Source organism: Pteronotus mesoamericanus, unplaced genomic scaffold (genome assembly GCF_021234165.1).
Source record: "Pteronotus mesoamericanus isolate MK-2021 breed Mesoamerican mustached bat unplaced genomic scaffold, CSHL_Meso_final contig_75, whole genome shotgun sequence".
Classification (NCBI taxonomy): Eukaryota; Metazoa; Chordata; class Mammalia; order Chiroptera; family Mormoopidae; genus Pteronotus; species Pteronotus mesoamericanus.
This window is the reverse complement of record NW_026555249.1, coordinates 8,854,651-8,878,603: the sequence shown is the minus strand read 5'-3', so window position 1 is coordinate 8,878,603 and position 23,953 is coordinate 8,854,651. Positions and strand designations below refer to the sequence as shown.

General features: G+C 49.6%; 1 protein-coding gene across 2 annotated transcripts in view; it reads right to left on the bottom strand.

The window, feature by feature from the left end:
- OSMR (oncostatin M receptor) overlaps positions 1 to 23,953 on the bottom strand; it is a 41,595-nt gene that overhangs the window by 5,192 nt on the left and 12,450 nt on the right. The window contains exons 3-15 of one of the 2 annotated variants that reach the window (XM_054583955.1): positions 22,150 to 22,322; positions 17,271 to 17,424; positions 14,939 to 15,214; positions 13,502 to 13,631; positions 12,805 to 12,956; positions 11,787 to 11,929; positions 11,339 to 11,489; positions 10,382 to 10,458; positions 8,563 to 8,785; positions 5,829 to 6,008; positions 4,642 to 4,746; positions 2,136 to 2,309; positions 1,053 to 1,220 (exon numbers count right to left, since the gene is read on the bottom strand). In XM_054583955.1, coding sequence (XP_054439930.1) covers positions 1,053 to 1,220; positions 2,136 to 2,309; positions 4,642 to 4,746; positions 5,829 to 6,008; positions 8,563 to 8,785; positions 10,382 to 10,458; positions 11,339 to 11,489; positions 11,787 to 11,929; positions 12,805 to 12,956; positions 13,502 to 13,631; positions 14,939 to 15,214; positions 17,271 to 17,424; positions 22,150 to 22,322 — 2,106 coding nt within the window. Of the gene's footprint in view, positions 1 to 1,052; positions 1,221 to 2,135; positions 2,310 to 4,641; positions 4,747 to 5,828; positions 6,009 to 8,562; positions 8,786 to 10,381; positions 10,459 to 11,123; positions 11,493 to 11,786; positions 11,930 to 12,804; positions 12,957 to 13,501; positions 13,632 to 14,938; positions 15,215 to 17,270; positions 17,425 to 22,149; positions 22,323 to 23,953 lie in introns of those variants that run through there. The other variant, XM_054583954.1, reaches the window with a different exon arrangement.

Here is a 23,953-nt window from a genome sequence, read left to right as displayed (position 1 = left end):
TATATGTGTATACACACACACACACACACACACACTCCTCAACCATCCAGGTAAATAGCAAAGATGGAAGAAAAATAACCTGGAAACAAGCGTTCAGATAATGTGAGCCACTGACTGAAATCTTCGCTTGACTCTGCGCGTTCTGGCCTCTGGCTTGGGGAACGAGGCTGTGTTTCGGTGAACAGCAGTGAGTGCCCCCAGCTGCCACTGTCCTGTCACTGGTGGGGACCCTCAGGGTCAGAAGCTGTACCTGAAGAGCCTGTTCTGCGCCCACAGCCCCGCCGGCAGCAGAGGGACCCACGCCAGGACAGGCGGAGATCTCCGCCCACTTGTTTTTCACGGGGGACTGTCTTCAAGGACTGCATGCAGGGAGGGCCTTCTGCATTCCCCGAATGACACCTACTTTGCTCCTTCCTCTGTTGGTCTCTGTTCCCTCCCCAACCTTCTGGTTTGCCACAGGCCATGGTTTACCAGGAGAATCTCACTTACCGTTGACCAGTTCCATCCTTCCTTCATCTTTCAGGCCAAAAGCCTTTTGAAAATACAGATCTCTCTATTTTCCCCTTTCCCCACCAAATCTGCAAATACTTCTTGCCCAACTGCACCCCAAGAGGCAAAGTCAGGAAGCAATCAGTTTGCCCCGAGGGAACCAGCCAGAGGGCTGTGCCCGGGGGCCCTGGTGCCAGTGCCACCTGCTCTGGGTGGAGCCATGCGGCTCCTCCAAAGCCCACGCTAAGCTATGTTGTTTGCTTTTCAAACTGCCCTGCTATGGAGTGTGGGAGGAGTGCCTCGGGGGCCATGAGAGAGGCAGGGGCAGGTTCCAGGCCACCCGTCTGTCGGATTGGCCCCACTTTTATCTGCGTTATGGAGTGCAAGTCTGTGCAACGTTTTTTGTGAAATAGACTTTCATCTAGTTGGAGCAGACAAAGACAGGAAGAGGAGAAAGGTTTAAAAAGTCCTGATCTAGACAAAACCCCCGGCAACATGGGCGCCATTTGTCAGTAGTGTCCCAGCAACGGGTAAAGCGACAGTTTAGGTTTGGAGAAACTCACAGCGCTCGTCCGGCGTGGTAACCTTGGTGAAAGCCCCAGGAGTGCTGTTGCCAGCCCGGGTGTATGGGATGACTGCAAACTCGTAGGAGGATTCCGGCTGTAGGTTTCCCACTACAAGCGTCTTCTGTTCCGGGTTGTCGATTTTATATACACAACCTACTGAATCATCTGTGGTTTAAAAAAAAAAAAAGTTTTGGTTTTTTTTACAAGAAGAAAAAAGTATTAAGAGTGTGAGAGAGATTTGTGAGTTGAGTATTAACACTCTTATTGACTCAGCACCATCAACATGTTTAACCAGCCAGGGATTAGACCGTAATTTCATCACACCGGGGACACTGGTAATGTTTTCAGGAGATAGCAAGAAAAGCAAAAAAATCCATGGAGCAAAAGATGTTGGCGATCCAGAGAGAGCCTGCAGTTCTGCCAGAGATGGCAACGGTGTGCGAGAGACCTAAAAATACTTTTCATAGGCGCAGAGAACAAAGTGATGGTTGCCAGGGGGAGGGGCCTGGAGGACTGGGTGTCGACAGGAAGGGACTGAGAAGTACAGACAGGAAGTTGCAAAACAGTCATGGGGATGGAAAGTACAGCATAGGCAATAGAATCAATGATATTGTGGTAACTACGTATGGTGTTGGGGAGGGGGCTTGAATTATCGAGGGACCACATTGTGAATTATATAAATGTCTAACCACTATGCTGTACACCAGATACTGATATAAAATAATACTGAATGGCAACTGTAATTGAAAGATTAATCATTGTAATAACCTTTAATAAGGTCAAAGGGAAAAAGGAAAAGGAGTCAGCAAGAAAGTTTCCTAAGTGGCAGGTTTTCTGAAGGAGATGATGGGACTTTCAAGTGCTCCTAAAAAACCAGGCCACATGGCTTTTTAAGTAAGTCAAAATACCCACCCCACCATGCTGTCTACCTACTAATTTGTTTAAGAATGCTGTTTGACCATAAAAGCATGCAAGAATAGAATTCAGCCTGGTCACAGCCCCAGACAGGCAGCCTTGTCCATGATTTCGAATAATGAGATCTTTTATGAAAGGGGTAAACAAACAACAAAAAAATGTTACCTGGAAGGACTATCTTTTGGAATTCTGGCTGGCACTGCTCTGCCTTGGACTTCAAGTAGACATAGTACCCGCAGATAAAACCAGGCCAGGAGTCGGTGGAGTGATCTTTCCAACTCAAGGTGAAGGAGTGGGAAGTCAGGTCATGTATGAGCACTTGAGGGCTGTCTGAAGGAGCTGGGAAAGGAAGTTGAGGTAAGGAAAGATTCATGATTTGGAAATACTCTCTTGAACGTTTGTGTAAACAAAGTACAACCACAGCCAACTCCAGAGGCTCTGGGAGCTTGGGGTAAGGTAAGGGATTTTATCTTTTTCTCAAGAAGATTTAGATCTTGACATCATTTGGGAGAACTGGGAAGAAGTTGAGCAATCTTCTTTTTTTTATTGTTATTTTTTTAATCCTCACCCCAGGATATGTTTTTTTTTTGTTTGTTTGTTTTTTATTGATTTTAGAGAGAGAGGAAGGAAGGGAGAAAGAGAAAAAAATTGATGTGAGAGAGAAACATTGATCAGCTACCTTCCCTCCACATTCTGATTTGAACCTGCAACCTAGGTATGTGCCCTGACCGGGGACGGAACCCGGAAACTTTTGGTGTGTGGGATGATGTTCCAAACCACTGAGCCCTGTGGCAGGGTAAACATCTTCTAGTCCAAGGCTTGCCTTTCCCAGACGTAGAATGGATGCCCAGAGAGACTCGATAGCACAAAAGAGAATAAAGGCTTCCTTGGAATGCCTTCTGTTCCTAAATACTGAATACTGTGGACCCTGGAGCAACACGGGTTTGAACTATGTGAGTCTCCTTCTATGAGGTTTTTTTCAATAAACATACAGTCGAGCTTTCGTATCCTTGGGTTTCTCACCTGCAGATTCCCAACCAAAAATCGAAAAATACTGTTTTCAATCCATGGTTGAATCCACAGACGTGGGGTGCTGACTATATCCACTGTTCTCCACCATTTTGTATAAGGGAGTCAAGCCCCAGGGATTTGGGTATCTGCAGGGGTCCTGGAACAAATCTCCTGCAGATATTGAGAGACCCCTGTACTTCAGTTCTGGGGGAGTCAAAAGTTACAGGCAGGTTTTTGACTGTGCAGGGATTGGCACCCCCAACCCTTGCGCTGTTCAAGGGTCAGCGGTCATGTCTGAGAGGAGGCCTGACCAGAGTGGACTGAGGTGGGGGCAGGGGCCGGAGGAGGAAGAGTCATGTTCGAAGAGGCCCGGGTGGACCTGAAGAACGCCAGTTCCCAGCCAAAGTCCCGCAAAGTTATGCAAGTGCCATCGCGACAACCTGGCAGCCTTGTTCTGGGCCTGTCTCCTCGGGTGCGTGTGGATGCTTGGTCTGCACTCACCGACACACGGACACACAGCCCCCGCCCGTCTCGGGCAGAGGCCACCAAACAGAGAGCCCCATCAGGGGGCCGATCGACAAGGGCCAGGCGGTCAAGGGTCCAGGGGCCCGGCTTTCAGCGGGAGTGAGGCCCTGGATGCCGAGAAGGTGGCAAAGCACCACGTGGGAGGACGGACACCCCTCCACTGCTGGGAGGGTCACGGTAAAATTTCTGGGGCGATTCCACAATGTGTACAAAAAGTCCCAAACATTGAAAAGGAAATGACAAACTATATAAGACGCTCAAACCTTCTGATGGAAGTAGTTTACCTCTAGGACTTCATTTAACAATGGTTATCGTGGATGCGGGCAAGGATGTGGCTAAAATGATGGAGATTGGGACAGGGCATAAAGAGGGCGGGGCAGGTAAAAAACGGGGCATGGTGCATTTGGGATTGCACGGCACCTGAAGGTGAATTTTATACGTTTAGTTGAAAAACACTGTAATTATCCTAAATGTCCAAAACAGGTGACGTGGCATAGTCAAACAATGAGGCACTTCGCAGTCGTAAAAATGATAGTGAAATAACATGCAGTGGCCAAAGTCAGACTGCATAGAGTAAGACCCCATATTTACTTAAAACAGTCTGTCTGTACAGGGAAAGGAATACTTGAATAAACATAAAATATTAGCCCCGGCTGGTGTGGCTCAGTGGATTGAGTGCCAGCCTGTGAACCATAAGGGTCACTGGTTCAATTCCCAGTTGGGGCACATGCCCGTGTTGCAGGCCAGGTCCCCAGTAGGGGGCGTGTGTGAGAAGCAACCACACACTGATGTTTCGTTTCCTTTCTTCCCCTCTGCCTAAAAATAAGTAAATAAAATCTTTTTAAAAATAAACAAAATACTAAATCTGGGTATTTGCCTTTGAAGGGTAAAATTGGGAGTGATTTTTTTCTTCTTTTATACATTTTCTAAATTTACAAGATTTATAAATTATGTTTACTGAAAATGGTTTACATTAGTATGATTAAAAAAATAATTTTTCAAACACCCAGTTACCAGCATAAACAGGACACTGAGAATTAGGAATGGCGTGGACATCTTCCTAAACCGGAAGCTAAGGGCCTCCGCGTGGCTCTGGACCAGCCTTCCCTGGACGTGCTACGTGTTGTCAGCTTACCCAGTTCCTGGGAGTATCCTGTTTTTTTCTCCAGTAAATAAGCCGTCCTATTTGGATAAATTCCATAAATCCTGAAGTTGTATCGTACCCCTGGTCTAAAATCATCTAGAGAGGAAAAGCAACAGATTTTCAATTGTAACACAAAAATGACATTCTTTGCACTCCTGAAAGGAAAAGAAAGAAAACTGAATTTGCGTCCTCTTAATAATTTCCTTCCCGGCGCGGCCGCCCTTTACTGCCACCGTGTGTCTGCCCTCTGTCCGCTGAGTCTCGGGGTCCTCTGTCGCCTCCCACGAAGCCCATGGGAACGGTTCTCTACGTCATCCCCGGAAGAAAAGCCCTTAAACATGCCCTTACCCATGTGCATGAAACTGGGTGCACAACTGGACCAGACAGAAAACCAGAAGCAAGTCTTTGCCTCCAAATCCCCCTCCAGCGGCGCGCCTTCCCTCTACCCAGGGAAGCTGTGCCTGGAAGGCTTTGCTTCCACTTCCTCGCTTTCCCTTCGCGCGCGCGCGCGTGCACTCGCGTGCACCTCTGCGCTCCCCCTGCAGCACCCGCTGCTCTAGCCAAGGGGGACCTCACCTTCTCACTCCCCAAGGGCTGATGAAAGCCCTCCAGGGGCCTCTGACACCCTCAGACCCAGACAATTCCCACATCTTTCTCTTGAGTCCAGCAGATGGCGCCACTGACCTCCGCTCAAGTCACAAACCAGGGCTCTTGATTTTGCTAACACAGCAATCTTGAAATAACAAATACAGTGTGGAAGATAAGAGGTCAAGTTCCATATGGTCACTAAAATTGAGGAGTAGACGATCAACTCCCATCAACACTGTCCTAAACGTCTGCCAAACCCATACACATCTTTGCTTTTGTAAAAGCTCTCTGGACAACTGTAAGCATGTCCTGCTGCCATTCATTTTAGACTACTAATTTAGAGGAACAAATTCTTGAAAATTACGAAACCCTATCTCAGCCGTAGGTCCAGATACTCTCTGTCAAAGTAGACTTAAGGTCGAATCTCAGGCCACATCATTTGCAAAATGTGAAGTCCTAACACCCATCTTGGATTAATAACTTCAAAATTCCGAGTTTATCACAAAGCGTCTCGGAGGTGGTCCGGACATCCTAGCTAATGGCGCTGGAGGTGGATGGAACAAGATGGCTCTGTGGGAGGTCCTTCTTACCTGATCTAATGACAGTGCTTGTGCTGTTGGGGCCCACGTGGCTCCACTGGAGATGACAGGGTGAGTCCCGGGGGCGGTCACACCAGTCCACAACATAGCCTACGACATCTCCAGGTGGGGGTTTCCAGGACATAGAGAATCCATTCTCTGTGACTTCAACTCTTTCTTCTTCCGCCTCTTCTGTGCATCACAAATAGAGCAGTGCTTCAGATTTAATGAATCAAACATTTTGTAAAAGTATCTGAATAGGAAAATAAACTTGAACACGCAGTGTAACCACGAGACAGGAGCCCCAGGACTCCAGTCGCTACAGGGGCTCAGGAACGTTTCCCCAGGTGCCATCCCCCTCTCACTTCCCAGCAGATGCCCACACCTGCCCTCCAGATGCCCCTTGTCCTGACCCCGACACCCCGCCGGACTTCAGCACCTAAAACGGCTCAGCAACCTACCGCCTGCAGGACAGACCAAGCCTCTGAGGCTTGTTTTTGTATGACCCTTGAGCTAAGAATGGTTTAAAGATTTCTAAAGAGCTGTAAAAAAGAAAGAAAGAAAGAAAGAATAGAAAAGAAAAAGAAAAATACTGAATATATAATGAAAACATTAGGACCTGAGAAGCCTAAAATACTTCCAATCTGCCCCTTTACTGAAAAAGTTGCTGACCCTTGACCTAGAACCATGTCTGGTGCTGGATCTGATTTCAAAAAGCCATCTGTGGAGTGAATGAACAATTTGGCTGAATTCCCCCATTTAATGCTGGCTGCTCCTGAACTAACTATTGTTTCTCAGATGTTAGGGGTAGAAATTGAGGTGAGGACAAAAAAACCAAACAATTCAGATATATACTAAGTCTCATTATGGAAGGATAAGCACACTGCTTACACCCAAGGCTGCCGCCTCAGCGTATTCTACACGCCAGGGTAGTTTTTGTAAGGCCTGCCAGTTGGAAAACGCTGGCATGGTCTCAGTGGCCTGCCAGTCCTACTGACTTAAAGCAGGGACCCCTCGACCTCGCGGGACGAGGAAGCCGCCTCTCTCCCCAGGCCGACCCCATCCCACCTCCCTTCACAGGGCCAGTGGCTCCGCTGGTCCCTCGAGTGAAAGCGGGCCCTGATCAAAGGGTGGGCCCGCAAGCAGCTGCTCCAAAAATCAGTCACTGAGGACCAGCGGGCGCATCGGGTGTACACACAGTAACAATGCACTCAGCATTTCTCTGTAGTGCCTGTCTAACTGGGCCTCCCTCATTGCCTGGCAACCCTGATTACCGCTGATCATCAGCGGGAGAGCATGGTGCTGTTAAATTTGCCAGGGCAGGAAATGACTACCCAGCTGGGGCGCCCCAAGGGATGCGTAGCCTAGAATAAGGCGAAGGGTCCCCAAGAAGGCCTTTGTGTAGCCTGCCGACACAGCTTCCCTCTCCTCCTTCATCGAAGAAACAAACCACTTTCACATCGAAGTGACACCTTTCACGTCGCTTATTCACACTAAAATTCCACCTTGAACTTCGAATCATGGCTCTTGTCAAGTGCTGCTTTAAAATTGCGAACACGGGTCCGCGGAGTGGAGGCAAAGGTGCCTGTCTCATAGCACATCTACGTCTGTCCACCCGAGTGGCTTCAGCCTGGGGAGACTCACAGAGGAAGGGCGGGGCCTGAAGGCACGGCAGGGGGCGGAGGGGGTGGCAGGAACCCCAGCACAGGAGCGTGCCCGGCCGTGTTTGGGCTGAGCCCCTATGAGGCAGCCTTTCTTTCACCGTCCAGCTCCTGGAGGGTGAATGAAGGGCCCCCTTCTTCCGGCCTGGCCCTGCTGAAGGCAGAACACAGCCATTCATTTCCTTCTGTAAGGCTCTTGACAAGCCGGGGTCATGTTAAATAACTCCTCAGTTTTTCTCCTGTGCCACGATCCTCATTTTTTTCCTCACTTGCCATAATGCGTAGTTCTTCAACAAAATGAACACAAAACACCGACGCCCTGTAATCTAGCCCACGCAGCCCAAATGTGAGCGCAACATGAATAGGTGTAACGCCCCGTGACATGATCCCTGAAGCAGGAGCTGAAAAATTTAATAGCAGTATCTGAAGGGTGGCATTACTGCAAGGTTCATGAATGGCCTTACGTGTCACCTGTAGGACGTGCAAGTTCATTGTCCCATGGCAAGGCTCGGTGTAGCCAACCTTTGCACAGCCTTCCCAAGGAGGGATTAATATCAATACTGATTTTACATGCAAGGTCATTTCCACCTCATTTACTTTTTACCGGCAACCACGTAACCATGTTTTATGCTACAGTTTTGGCAAAGCCCCTCTTGAAAGATGATACTGGTTCTCCCCCAGATCTCTGGAAATGTTCACGGACTCTTCATAGGCGGCAAAGACTAACAATATAAGACATGCAACTCATACTTCATAAGCCACGAATCACTTTTACACTGACTACAACTCTCAGTTAAGACAGAGGTTGGTGCTGTATTGATTTGAGTAGATATGAGATAATTTCTCAAGTGTGTTGAAGAGTTGCCAGGGCAGAAAGCGATGGCTGGGATCTCATTCCTCCCACACAGAGCGGGGCTGTCCTCGGAAACCCATCGGCCCTCCTGGACCAAGCAAAACGCTTAACACCATTTGCTAGTGAGACATTTTGTCTCCCCAACTTACTGTCTTCCCAATGTACCTATCTCCCCCTAATAATATCATTAACACTTTCCTAGAGAGTACAAACAAAGCAAAGTGTAACTCACTGTTTTCAGGGTCCCCAGAAACAACGATCACAGCAGCAGGAGAAGTGCCCGCGCTGTTATTAGCTGTGACGTGGATCTGGTGAGAACACTCGTCCAGGGCTAGTTCTGTGCTGTTGGCTGGAGCAGGGATGGGAAAGGACTTTGCACTGGATGGATTGTGTAGATTTTCTACAACTACGTTATAGAAAAGAATCTCTCCATGGGCATGCGATTTTGACAGTGGCTGAAAAAATATTGATAATCATTTCAAAATGAGTTTTCCTCTAAAAGGAGTTTGCACAATCACTTTGTCATCTTTTCTGTCCCTCAAATGCACACACAAACAGAACAACAGTTTACTGGAGAAAATAACCTTCTAAGCCAGGCTTGACCTTGGGCCATCTTCTGTAAAGTGGAGTAGAGAACAGGCTCATTGGGGGTGAGCCCCCCCCCCAAGTGTGTCACAGAAGAGTGACCAAGTCAAGAATGGGGACAACAGGGAACTCTCTAGCCATGCATGAACCCTAGCAGAGAGTCCAACTCCTGTTCCCACCACGCTCAAACCATGAACCCCCCATCCCCAGAGCCCACGGTCCCCTTTCTAGAGGATTCTCTGGGTTGCAGAGAGTGACCTGATCACAGTCTCAAGCCGGCTCGCAGGGCTCGACCCTCGGGCCCACCCTCCTAAGAATAAATGGTGCCCCCACCCCCAGCCATGAGATCGGGCTGGGAATGGCTGTTGCTCAGGGTGTGGGCAGAACATAGACATACAGGAGGCACATGCACACACGCGTGCACTGCTTGCGAGAGCCAGGATGGAGGTGGGAGGAAAGTGGGGTGGGTGGAGGCCGGGGCCAGCTCCCCCAGCATGACTTGTGGTGCCAAGCGCTGAGCACTTCAGAGTTCCGAACCAAACCTGGCCTCCTGGTCACCGAGAGGCACATTCGTCGAGGCCAAAGGACACCATCTGGTTGACATTACAGTTTTTTAGCTTGACTCATAGCTTTTCATCATAAATACCATGGCTATTCAAGTAACCATACTTTTAAAGATGTGCTTCTCCAGTGACACTCGTGAGACGGTTTCAGGGTTACCCTGGACTCCGGCTTGACCGAAAGCACCCCAGCAAGGCCTGCCTGTGACGCCTTGCTTTCAGTAAAATTCCCCAGTTAAAATAACCTAACCACATCCTCAAAGGAATGGACACAATAACGTCCTTTCTTAACATCATGTTCTGCAAAGTAGTTATTTTGTCAATTAAATGGTAACTAGAATATCTGCACACGCATTATTTTATAGGCCCTCTGGGTGGTCCACGGACCGTGGAAAACATCTTGTGGCCACCCCGGGATCCGCCGCCACCCAATGACAATGATGGGACAGCTGACCGCATTCCCGCCCCACGGCCTCTCGGTGAGCTCGACTTCTCTCTGTGGGCCGACTCCCTGTGTGCACGCTCCTCTCCATCATCGCTACCTGTTTGACCTGGCACTGAGCTCAGCGCTTGCTTCTCTGCCACACAGGCTCAAGGGCCCGGCGCTCAAGGCCTGACACCCCGCATGCCCTGGGCCCTGTGCAAGTTAGGGGAGCCCCGAGTACGAGTCACAGAGATGCAGGTCCTAACAAAGAACTGGCTGTCCAGGCAGCGGGCTGTAAGGAGCAAGCAGGGCAAGCACTCGCCGCAGGGGTGTGCAGGGGGGCTCCTCCCTGGGGGCCGGGGGGCATTCGCTGTCTCTGTGGCGAGATCCCTCTCCAAGAGCCCCAAGCTGGAAGACAGCACCCAAATCCGCTCGTTTCACAGGGAAGGACGTGGCCACCTTTCTGAATCTGTGCCTCTTACCTTCCAGAATAACATTACGTTACAAGATCCCAGCATTGACTTCACGTCTCTCCAGACATCAGGAGCCATGGAGGGGGCTGAAATTAACCAAGGAAAGTTCTTGGGTCACAGTGTGTGAGTAGGACGATACGTTCCAACTTCTAGTTTGGTCAGTGAAGTGACGATGAATAACCTCAAGGCTTGCTTCTCACTTTTTGACTCTGTGACTTTTTTACTTTTTATTATTATTATTGATTATTATTATTTCTCTGCCATTCATTAACTTTGCAAACTATGCAAGTGTCTATGGGCCCAAGTTGCTTCATCAGTAAACTGGGCAACAGTAATACTTCACTATCTTAAAGGAGGGCTGTGCCATCTAATCTGCTGAGGCCTATTTGAGCTCTAAGGTATAGTTATTTGGGAGAAAAACTCTCTGTTCTGTCAACTTTGAGGAAAGGACCCCTAACGTCATAATAGAGAGGACTCACAGCTTGCTGTTGCTGAACAGAGACTAGTTATCAGTAATAACTAGATTTCCAAATATTGCTGCATCGCCAAACTTGGCCTAAAGTTGTCTGGCATGAGATCAATGCTTTCCTTGGCAGGGACACTCTGTTTGTCCCCAGCTCTGAGTTAAAAGTCTATGCTGATTTGCACAGCCACAAATCCAGCAGGAATCAAGTGATGCCCGTAGCTTAGAAACCACTTCGGCACAAAGATCAGAGAGAAAATAAGAGAGCAGAAATAACACTGATGGCCAATGTTTGAAGTGGATGCCTTCCCACTCGTGTCTCAGTAACCATTTAATTCCGTTTTTATTTTATTTTTATTTTTGATTTTTAAAGGTAGCACCCAGTCCCTTTTGTAATATTTTCCCCTCAGCTACTGGTACAACCAAGAGCTCTCAGAGAAGCCGATCCACCTCCCATGAGTCAGTTTAGACCCTTGAGTTCAATGTGAGGGGTCTGCACGCACCAGCTTCGAGTGTGTTGAACTTCTGATCAGCCCACTCTGACCATTTCCAGAAATGGCTGGCAGCGGTGCAGTGGACCTGGGCCACATACTCCGTGGCAGGCTCCAGCTCCCTGAAGACGTACTGACCATCCACCTCAACGGAAACATTGTGCTGCTTGATAAAAAAGACAGAGGTATTGGGGAGCATACTCTATCGCAAAGCCAGATCACAGCACAACACATCCTGATTGGGGTTTGACTAGTTCTTCTTTGGAAAGAAATATCCCTAAGGCCCCCTTCCCAACTCAGAAAGTCTAGGACCTCAATTTCATGGGACCTCTTTCAATCTTTAAACCCATACCAGTTAAACCCCTACAGAGATAAGAGTTTAGAGAGATTTTATTCCCTAGTCTCTCTGTTCAGGACATAAAGGGATGTTTGAAAATAGAATATTAAGCAGTCTCCTTACTTGTATCACCTTTCCTTCACCATGGAGTTCAACCTCACACAAAAATATGAAAGAATTCCCAGTGGAGGGTACCTTCCAGGTCATGGTGGCATTTGTGGCACTTATACTTTCAAGGAGCACTTTAAAGGGAGTCATTGGATGAACTGCCAAAAGAAGGATGAAGAGGAGGAGGAGGAGGAGGAGCGGGAGGAGAAGTAAAAAAAAATTAAAAAATTCCAGCATAGATCCAAAAGCCTTTGGTAAATAAGCAGTTCATTTCCTCATTTATTTATTCAGTGAGAATTTTTTGTTTATTTTTGAGACAATGGCAAACAAAACCGGACTTACAGCCAGAATGGAATAAACCAACTACAGCCTTTCTTTCTCCCTGATTATATTAGAAACTCTGAACAAAATATAAAAAGAAACCACTGGAAAACTCTTAAAATTAAATAAATCAGGCAGATTGTGGAGGGGCATCCAAACTTGGAGAAGCTACCCCTGGGGAGAATATATAACAGGACCCAAAGTCCAACCAAAATAAGAGACCAGAATTAGAAGCATTCCGGAGCTGACTTTTTTTCCCCCTTCCTAACGCTTGTGTCCATAGTGGAGGTAAGTGTCAGAATGGGGTAACTAAAAAAATCCTCAATTTCTGGCTGGAGGAAAAAAGTCGAGTTTCAGAAAAGTGAAAAGTACCAGAGAGATCATGGAGAGGCAGGGGCCCGGGAGAGTGAACCCGTCCCGCTGCTGGTGACCTCGTGCGCTCAGTTCCCAGCTGCGCATGCGCGGATCGTAGTCACGGCACCGAGGGCTTTGAGGACCCAGCTCACAGGCTGTTGCCCAGGGCCCAGACTGCCCCCTGGGAGGCATGGGGACAGATCTGGAAAGTGCCGCACAGGCTTTGAAAACAGAACAGGCCGACACCACAGCCTGCAAGAGGCGGGTTGGAGCGCGCGGCTTGAACCTCACCAGGCCACCTGTCTCCTAAATCAAGCTGTCACTAGTCCCTCTGGGATCTAAACACCCAGAGTCTCACCTCGATGAGCCAGGTCAAAAACAATATTCACACTTCTCTTCCTTAAGTAGTTTTCAGCCACGAGCGTGAAGTTATATGTTTCTTGCGAGTCTTGAGCTACCTGCCAAGTGCACTTGTTTCTCTCTTTACAAAGTTTCTTTTTCCCAGAAAATCTAAAACAAAAACAAAAACACAAAAAATTTCAGGGTTTACACTTCTGTCAACACCGATGTGTATTCCTGTCTCCCTCGGGGCAACTTGGTGACTTTAGAACTATGTTCCACACAAGATCCATCCATCACCAACAAGCACCAACAATGAAAACGCTGTTTCCACGAGTTGGATTTACGTGGTTGAATGTGGATCGATGCATCACTGACTCCCCCTTGTGGGTGGTGGGAACTCTCCTTAATTTACTTTGGACATTCTTAAAAAGTTAGAAATTGGGTAGACTCAGATGGAACTATTATTTAAACAGGTGAAAATATTTTCACGTCTAGACTCACCATTAATGGTCTTATCATTTTTATGCTACACGTTCCTTTCACGAAACCCCAGTAGGAAGCATTGTACACTTGTGACCAGCTAAAGAGGCCCAGGGTGGTTTTAAAAAATTTGTTTGAATTTAATGCAACATCTGAATGTGGCTTTAGTTAGGTCGTCATGAGCACCTCAAACAAAGAAGAGTCTGTCAAAAACAGAATGAGAGCTAACTTACGATTCAAATAAAGTGTAGCTTGTGGACGGATAGCTGGGCAGGTCAGTGCTGGGCCCAGGATCCCAAGTACAGGTCAAAGTCTTCAAGTCCCTAGTTTCACAAGAAAAGTCCTTGGGCTCCTCAAGTACTTCTGTCCATAGGAAGAAGAAAACAAATGAAAGACCCAGTTAAATTCAAAACAGATAAAGCGGGAAGCTCTCTGCGGGGTCCGAAACGACAGAGCGACTCTGAGCAATAAAAGGATCATGAAATGGGTCCTTTCCCTTTATAGGTGGGCAGTTCCAGAAAGTCCCATTTCAGGTGTGTCATCCTCGTGGCCCCTGTCCTTCCTTCCCTTGGGCTCAGCTGGGCATCCTGGGGACGGGTGGTCAATGTTCTGCACACGGCCAGCACGGAGAGTGCTGGATGGAAGTGGTCCCCCTCCCCCGCACCTGCCAGGAGGCACTCCGTGAGTCTGGCTCATAACAGACTCAGCGCATGAAAGCATGAAAGAACAAAGTGAGCGCGGCCTGGTGTTTCACGTCGGATGCAGCGGCTCGCAGGGAGCCTGGGGGCTCTGCTTGGGATGCCAGAAGTCAGATCTGGGGAACAAGCTGAGGTCAGGAGCCGGGAGCTGAGAGGTCCAAGGACTGGTACAGGCCTCCAACTCCCCGCAGCCACTGCTGTCCTTAGAGGCCATTCCAAGGAGCACAAATAAACCGAGTGTCCGGGAGCCTGGAGGTGCCCTTTGTCAGGGAAGCTGCGAGGGCAGAGCTGTAGATTGGGCTTTAATGTGCAGGGAAGGCTCATCTCAGCACAGAACATAGGGGGCCACCAGACACATGCTCACAGACCTACACCAAACAAAGTGTCCCCACGCCACCGCTGCCACCACAGCGCTCATGAACTGTGAAGGCTCGCTGGCGAGGCGCCTGCCACCCAGCTACCTGAGCAGGGCCATGTTCGTTAATCTGCAGAACAACCGCCCACCCCCTTTCCCAGAGGCAGAGACCAGCTCAGAGCGGCTAGGAAGCTTGGCCAAGACGGCAGGCCTGCGGGGGAAGGAGATTCCACCCTGAGTGCCCCGGAACCACAGAGCCGGGGCTCCCCCGGGGTCCCCGCTGGCAGCCCCGCGCCACTCCGCCCCTGCCCTGCCACCCTGAGGTCACCGCAGCCCAGCGGAGACGAAGCTGGGCGTTTCCAGGCCCTGACCTGACCCTTCTCCCCATGAACACTCTTGGTTTCTAGGAACAGAACGGTTAGCAAAGACAAGAAAACAGGAAATCCTGCTAGTCCAGCTCCACGGTATCTTTTTCCCAGTCTCTGTAGCAAGACTTAGGAAACCAAAGAAAATTGAGGCCAGGCATGGAATTGAGGCCGTTTTGTCATCTGGTAAAGAAGTTTCCACCGATTCCTTAGGAAATGGGGAGAGAAGGCACAGAGAATGGGCATACTTACTTGAGACAAAGAGAACGAGGCCCTTTATGGCCTTTGTCATTTCCTCCTGACAATAGAAATTTGTCCCCGTCTCCCTAATGAAAGGAACATTATTCAAGGTGAACACAGACACATTTGGATCAAGTTGTTCTCCATGTAGCAGGTCATCTTGCAAATAACAGGATATGTTATTCTGACGGCTCCTGGAGACGTAACAAATCGTGACATTGGAGCCTTCTTCCACCAGCTTCTTTTCGGGGAAAACGAACAGTGAGCCATTTCCAAGAGACCCCTGTGCTACAAGAGAAGAAAAGACATCTCGGTTAGAAGATCACTCAAAATTCACACCAGCCTCCTCCCCTCTCACTCTCGACACTCTTAGCTTCTTCTACCTTCTGGAGAAAATAGGAGCCCAGATGTGTACCGCACACCTATAAACGCTGATGCACGCTCACCGAACAGCCCTCTGCACCACCGCTCCGGCTGGTACGCGGAAGCCGCCATCGTGGTATCGACCTGCAGGGCTGTGACCGCGGAGGGCTGCTGCGGGGCGGCTGGTGCCGGGCGATTCTGACAGCGGAAGCCGTGCGGGAGGCCCTGTCTTACGTGGTATGTCTGTTATCTCATGTCATTCCGAACCCACACAACCACGGGACAGGGAGCACTGAGCCCAGTTCAATCAAAGTGGCAAAGCCACGGTTGCTCCCGCTAGGCCTGGCCCACTCTAAAGCCACACGTCCTGCATAATCTCGCATCCCCTCCCACCTTCTCAGACACGCCCGCCACTCCGGTGTCTCCCTGTGCTGCAGCCTCTCCTGCTGCGTGGCCCGTCAGCACGTTCAGTCCTTACCCCTCTGCCATTTTAAGCAATGTCACTGTCCTCCCCAGGGGTGCCTCCTGCCACCGCTCCGCCTGCCCTCCCAGCCGTCTCCCTGGGAGCTCCCACCGCCCAGCACAGCCAGCCCGCCACAGTGCAGCTGTGGGCCCGGCGAATCGCAAATACTGCCACCGCTCACGTCACCCATGCGGAGTGGCCTGGGCACAGGATCGTTTTTTCAAGTTCCCCAGGTGATTCTAACGTGTGACCATGGTTGAGAACCAGTGCTTTGCGGGTCAGGAAGAATTGGGTTTCCCATTTATCCTTGAGTTGCTCTGGAGATCGCAGTTTTGAGAAATATAGTCTATTTTATCAAAATAGATATATTATTAATAAAGCTGTTCTTTCTTCCTCATTACTATCTTTTCAATCTCTGTTTTGTCTGCGAGCTTGTCCCTCCCTCAGTGGTAGGCGCACTGTTAGGGGCAGGGCCTCTGGACATTCCGACCTGGCTGCACCCATCAGCGGCCGATGACGGTGCCTGGGTTCTTAACCGACCTGTGACTCAGCTTCCTCATCCGTGCAGTGGGGATTAGAATACCATATACTTCACTGGACAGATGTGAGGACTAAGTTAAGATGCACAGTGCTTAACACAGTAGCTAGAATGTAGATTTAATTCTATTATTTAGTATTAAACTAATTCCCCAGGCCACTCATGGGTAAGTGCATTATCCGTTTGAGTTCATAAATTGGCATAAATAACTTCACAAAAAAAGTGAGTCTAAGGGCAGGAGTTTCAGAGAGCCTGGCCGGGTATGTAACTGAGAGAACCAAATATCATCGCTTTAGAACTGGCCTGTAGCTTAGCTGAAGCATGAGCCGCGGCAGCGTGCCCACTCTGAATTTTAATTACAACAAAACAAAATCATCAAAATTGAGATATTTAATACGCATTCACCCATCACTTCGCTCCTCCAACTAAAGAACTGCTTTCATTTTCCCACGTTCCCCCACACTTCTCTCTGCATTAGGGATCCTGGCCAACTAACCAAGGGGCCAATGCCGGCCCGCCATCTGCTTTTGTCGGTGACGTTTTCTTGGGACGCGGCCACTGTCGGTCATTCGCCACTGCTTTGGCGATGCAGTGGCAGAGTTGCACAGTCACGCCGGAGGCTATGCCCGTGTTCTAGCTGTGTGCACATTTCGTGTGGTGTTCTAATAAAAACGTATGTACAATTTGTGTGCTGCTCGGTTCACTGAGCGTTCTGTAATAAACATGTGTCACACGTTTGGAAAACAAATAAAAATGGTCTAGATTTGCATAATTATTTCAATGATTAAATTCAGAGGCCAGACCTCAGGCATCTACTTCCTGGGGCCAAGCTTCACACCCATGCATTTTGGTTTTAATGGGAGCCAAGGGAAATGACCGCCGGTGTCTATCGTGTTCCCCGCAGGGGCCTCCACCGTTGGACTGCTGACCCCCAAATAATATTACCTATTAACCCTTTCGCTCTCTCAGCACCTTCTTACCATCCGCTGCCTCCCACGGGCTCCAGTCGCTCCAGGGCCGTGCTTCCACCCTGCCCCTCATCCTTACAAAGTGCGTCGCGCATTCCAAAGGGAGCTCAGAGTCCCACCTCCAGTGCAGAACCTGCTGCCACTTCACAGTGGTGCTATAATTCCCCTAGAAATAAAGAGGAAACATTGGAAAACAGAGCCCTGCTGTCCTGGAAAATGGCTGGACTGGACTTATCCCAAAGCACACATCCACTGCAACTCCACAATCTGAGTGAGCACTGGCCATGGCTACCCAGCCAGCTCCCCATTCTCTGACGTCTCAGCCAGAAACCAGCCAGAACCTCACACCCCCCCAAAACTCGGCTCCCACCCACTCTAGTCCTCCCCTTCCAAGGGGCTCCCATGGAGCAAGTGATGGGACACTGAAGCAGCTCAAGTCTTGGGGGAAGAGATCAGAGATAGAAGGGGCTCACGGTGCTGGGCACATAGGACCTACTAAGAAAATTCCAGAGAATCAAGTCATCCTCCTAAAAAGAAACAAGAGCGATGGGCACGGTTTCATATTCACTTCCAGCCAGGTCAGATCAGGCCAGCCAAGCCTCAGGAGAGAAGGCGGTCCTGCACGGTACCCGCAAGTTCCATTGTCTCCCTGCTGCCAACAGATGGCTCGCCATATCTCCCTTAATTTTTTACTCTTGTATTTTTGGATACGGTGGCCACAGGGGCCATATCCCCTCCCCGGAGCCCCACCTGTCGGCATCTTTAGTCCCCAGAGATGCCAGTCGCACAGGAATGTCTCACACTGTTCTCTGGGAAGCTTGTCCAAGCTGAACGGCAGTTTGGTCCTTCAGCACAGCTCTGAGCCTTAATCGTTCTAAGACACTGGTACGTTTGTTCCGTAATTCAATGGGCTTCAGCAGCTCCTCCACGCCTCGCCCTGGCGTTCAGGGCCACCTACGGTCTGACTCCGACCCACCCTCCCTTTCAGGAGTCTTCTTCTGGACGCGGTGGTCTGCCCCGCATTTCTGGAATAACTTGGTGTTTTCCCGCCTCAGTGTTTGCTCCCACAGCGCCACACTCCCACTGCCTGGGGGATGAGTCCCACCCTTCAAGCCCAGGTTCCACCCCTTCTCCTTCGCGAAGCCTTCCTCGAGGGCTCTTTGCACTGGCCTCCTCCCATCCCTCGCCCCTGGAGGCGTTCTGCGTACGGGGTGCAGTTGCTGGCGTTTCGTCGGTGGTTGTGTTCCCGACTCAAGCATGGTCCCAGGAGAACAGGGACTGAGCTTCGCTCTTCATCACCTCTGCCACCCCCCCCCCGCCCCCGGCCCCAGGCGCCTGTGCACCTCAGTGGGCCAGCCAGAACCCCTGTTCTCTGGCCCCAAAGCTGAGAGACGGTGACAGCAAACACCTTGCACTCCCTGGGGATAACTGAGACTGCATCCATCTCAAAGGACGGATGGCAGCTCCCACAGTGAAGAGCAGAGGGCAACGCGCCTGTCACACACGACCTGGAGGGGGTTGGTCTTGAGGCCTTCCCTCCCCTGAAGGCCTTCCCCTGCCCACAGTGCCAACCTTAAACACAGCCCCGCAGTGAGGACACCTTAGCCACCGGGGCGGCACCTGCTCGTGCACGTCCCCTGTGGAACTCCGGCTTCTAAATCATTTCTTTTTTATTTCACTGCATTGCATTACTTTATTTCTAGATTATAAAACATGTTTTGTTAACTACCAGTTTTGAGGTCCTGATCCATCCAAATTTCACTATTTAATCTGAGCAATTTCTAGTACAATATTGTTTATATATTGGTAAACTTAAGAGCCAGTGCAAAAAAAAAAAAAAAAAAGAAGAAAAGGAACAATACCAGTAATGGTGACCTTTCTATGATATCAACAAGCCACACACTGGATTTCCCCTCCGTCTCTCTCAAATTCGGCCACTGCTGTCCCCGCCGTCCCCACCCATCCAGGCGCCTCTTCTCTGGACCGACCCAGAGCCTGCATCCTCCTGGCCACACGGCACCTTCCCCCGTTCTCCCACCTGCCCTCCACGGGACAGGTGGGGTACGCTTTTAAAACCTCCCCATCAGAGCCTGTCGCTCCCCATCTTTTGACTGATCTCAGGATAAAAACATGCTTGGCTCAAACAGCCCTTCCCCCCACTTCCTAGAGGGGGTCAGGCTGAACCCCAACCGCTTAGCACCTCGCCAGCGACCTGCACCGCCCCTCGTGCGGTTCAGACGCCCAGCCCATGCGTATGTCTCTTCGCAGACCCTCGCCTTGAACAGCGCCCAGACCCGGGCCCTCGGCCTACAACCAGGGGCTGAAGGACTTCATTCATTCATTCATTCCTGCAGCGGGTTCTAGTCCTCCCAGGGCGAGTCGCGTGGATTCTGTCTAACTACAACTCGTGCTTTGTGGTGTGTGTGGCCTTGAGAGGGAGGAGACAAAACTTTCCTGAATGCATTGATTCAGTGATCTTTTTAAAAATGCGGTGAGTTGTGTTTGGGCTGCTAAGTGGCAAGCGTAATCGGCACTGGCAGACACAGATTTACACAGAGGTCGGTCACCGGTTCGGCCTGGCAGCGTGAGCTTAGCCCTGGGTGACTCGTGCTGCAAGTCTGCCTGCACGCTCAGCTGTCACTCAACTCTGCCTTCCTCTGCCCTCTCCCGCCTTCTCCGGCCTCTCCCGGGCTGGAGCGGCCGAGGGCAGGACTGGCCCGGGGGAGACCGTGCGCGCACAGGGCGGCTGCCAGCGGGGACCTGAGTGGCCGTGGCTCAGGGTCCCTGTCCGCCCGTGGCCCCTGGATATTCCTTTGGGAACACAGTCACCTGAGACATGAACCCAGAAAGCTGCCCCTTCTCTACATGAGCAGAGGTCCTGTCAGACTGGCATACAGAGAGCTACCCCACGAAAGGGAGCTTAGGGTCTAGACAGAGTGTCCTCTCTCTCTTGGCTTCCTCTCCCCCACCCGGCAGGGGCCCTGTGTCTCTCTCTGACTTCAGGCCGGAGAGGTCCAGATGAGGACGACTCACGGCATCATCTGTCCCGGGACACAGGGATGACTCCGGGAGGCTGTCCGTGGCCACTGTCCCTGTCTGGGCACAGGGTGAAGGGTGCCCTGGCTCCGTCCCCTGGCGCAGCACAGCCATTCCCTCAGTACCTTGGCTTTCTCCTCTGGGGCGGCGGGGGTGCGGGGGTAGTGGTCAGGCAGGGCTGGGGGCTGTGCAGACAGTACCACAGATGATGCAAAGCTCTGCTCCCGAAGATCCGGAGCCTTGGCAGTAGAGCTTTGCATCCTCTGCGGTTCTGTACCTTGAAAAGAGAACCGGTACATGACTCAAAGGTGAAGACAGGTATAAACAGCTGCCTGTTAGAGAATAAAGAATGGAATCAGCTTGGCCCGTGGCTGTCATTATTTTCTCTAACATGATAACAGAAAGAACTGTCTTTTAGAAAAATGAAGAATGGGATCCCCTTGGTCTGAGGTTAATGTCACCCTTGCTAATGGTGTTAAGTGTTAGTTTTCCACAAATTCCTCCAGCGCTTCCCTCAAATTTCTTTTTCTTAGGCACTTCTTAGCCTCAGCATGACCTTTGTTTGATATTTTACCAGGTCCAAGTCAACAACCAGCGTATCCATCAAAAATATACAGACATTTATGAGAAGACAGAAAACGTTAGCGCGCAGTGGGACAGCAGGAAGATGCGCTGGTGCTGGGAGGGGAACAGCTGTCCGCGGGCAGCGCTGGTGTGTAAAAGCAGATCACTGACAGCTCTCATTGTGCGCAGCTGCCCGTGCGGGGGCGGAACCACAGACCCGCTGTCGATCCCAAATCGACAGAGCCGGCATTATGTTTGACTAAGGCCGTTCCCTGGACCTCAAATACAAGAGTGAATGTGGAGAGTGACCAGAGGCTTTAAAACTAGGGGCCTTTATGGCTGACTAAAGGAGCTAAGCATCTGGACCCCTGGACCCCTGCTTCCACCGCCTGAGAGAAGGGTACCCCCCATTCAGTCTGGCAGCAAATAGAGGTTCCCCAGCAAAGACATCTCCCTGTGTTTGCCTTTTCCCCGGGCAACTCCTCCATCCCCCTTCAATGAGAAAACAACCCACTGTCCTTCAACACCCCGCGGCAATGAATGAACAGCATGTATGTGCAGATTCCTACGGCTCCCCAGACCATAACGGATCATTGAAAGATGCCACCAACATGTCCCAATGTACTGGATGAGGGAGCATCAGGCAAAACACACAACCAAGACTGGAACCAAGACAAATGAAAACTCTATCGCAAATAACTCAAAGGCAAAAGAGGGGGACCATCAGGGTTTTCTTTATTAAATTCATTATAGAAAAAGCCACCTGCAAGGCAACAAAGGGCACCATAAGCCACCCTCCGGCAGGCTCCTTGAAGAAGCTCTTTGCCGACCAGGACTCAAAGCGTTAGAACTCATTTTCCCTGGCTTTTCTCAGAGCAGTATAAGCAAAGACACTGACTGGAAGCAACACTGGCAAGAAAAATGTTGCCAAATTAGGACATCCTGTTAAGAAAACCTCTGGTGGACCAGGAAGAAAGAAGAGGAGTAAGATGGCTCATCTCATGGACTTGGGGACTCACTAGGACAGACCCAAGAGCCTCCTTAGTGGCAGAGCAGAGCTGAAGGGATGATCCATTTACTAAACATCTCCTGGCTGACCTGCCAAGCCAAACTTGTCATGTCGCTCTGTCCCAGAGCCTCTTCACGAAAAATGGAGAAACACAATTGTTTAGGAAAGCTTCTGAGTTGCTAAAATGTTTCTATACTGGGATTTTTTGTTATGTTACAGAAGACAGATCATAGCACTGGAAAAGCATGTGTAAAATACAGATCCATTACAAAAAGTACTTACCACCCAGATGACATTGGATGTTTTTAGTCTGCTGATCTCTATCTGAAAAACCATTTTTAATTCCTTATGGTAAGTAAGACTGTGGACACTCCACTGTAAATGCAGACATTGCTGTGTAGAATTGATGGACACTTTCAGGGATTCAGGGGTCAACGGTAAAGGTTCAGACAAGACTGAAAAACCAAAACAAGATATGAAATAAGACTTAATAGGAGTGTGAACAATAGATAATTATTGTTCAATATCACCACTGTTTAGCTTTAAAAAATACCACTGACATGAGCACCCTAGAATCAGACACCTTGAAAGGCTGGAAGGGAATTGAGAAATTACTTGGCAGATGAAGAAATTAAGGCCTAGAAGCATGAAATGGCATTAACAGTTAAACAAACAACACAAACAATAAACAATAATTAAATTAAACAAATAACATAAATTAATTTAACAATGAAACAATAAAGAACAGTTTATTGGTCAATATAATTGGTTTGGACATTTACAGCAAGGCCAAACAAAGAAGCAGGAATTTTTGCTATAATTTCATACTTCTGGAAGTTGAAATGAAAGTAATTTTTGAAAGCCAATATTTTGTTGTTTATTATATAGTTATAAAGCAGGAGCGTTATCCCACCTCAACGCACAGAACTTACAATGCCTCTGGCAAAAATTCACTGAACTCTGTGGATAAGATCAGCACCGGCAACATGCTAGGCATTCAGTGTGAGATGAAATAATCCTGACGAGGTTCCTAACTCAAGAAGACATCTATTGGAGAGATACAACTGACTCAGGAAACAAGGAGAGCCTGCAAGCTTAGAGTGTTGACTGGTGTGACAGAGCCTGTAAAAGAAGACAGATTCAAACAGAAAGAGACGTGCAAGGGTCAGCGGGCCTGGGAAACAGCCCAGACTGTGGATGGGCCTGATGGGGTGAGTTAAGTCATTGCCAATCCTTAGAGAAGAGAAGGGAAGAGAAGAGAAGAGAAGAGAAGAGAAGAGAAGAGAAGAGAAGAGAAGAGAAGAGCACCCCTTTCCACTAACGCAGAGGAAATGCCCCACAGACGCCAAAGGAACTGTGTGTTGCTGAGTCAGCTGGTTTTACTGGCTGGTTTGAGGGGGTCCGAAGAAACGGAGAATGGCGCCGAGGAATTGCAACGATTAAGACTGTTGATGAAGTCAGCGGGTGCCTGAGAGCCCGGGGGATAGCAGACGCCATCTGTAAGCATTGGTTTTTCTAACAGGAGACTTGGAAAGATGGAAGAGCTGGTCCTTTAGGGTATAAGGAGGGGGATATTTTTAATCATTGTGGAGCCAATGGCACCGGAGAAAGCAGGGTGCGGGCAACATCATCCCGTCTTTTCCTAACCCTTGTTCACTTTGCCTGTATGGCGGTTTGCTCTTGTTGGTCTCACTCTAGGTTCAATTTTTCTGAAGCACAGAGGTTTATGCCTACGTATCTTTGAATGGACTCTTGTCTCCAGCACTTGGCACAACGTCTCATCCATAGCTGCTCTCAAACTACAGAGATCCAAGATCTCCACGAGGTCTTAAGTGCCCGACATGCAACTCCTCACTTAACACCTTGACGTGTCCTTCTGGGCGACCTCTCCTCCCTCTGGCTGCTTCCCTAAGCCCCAGTTTGAGCACTGATCACAGAGGGCTGTGATCGCCTGTTGTGTGCTTGTCTCCCCCTAGACCGTGAGCTAAACAAGGGTGAGATTAAGACTCATTCAGCTCAGCGAAGCCAGGGCCAGCAATGCACCTGTCACGGCTCCAACACGCAGCGACTGGTTGCTGAATGAATG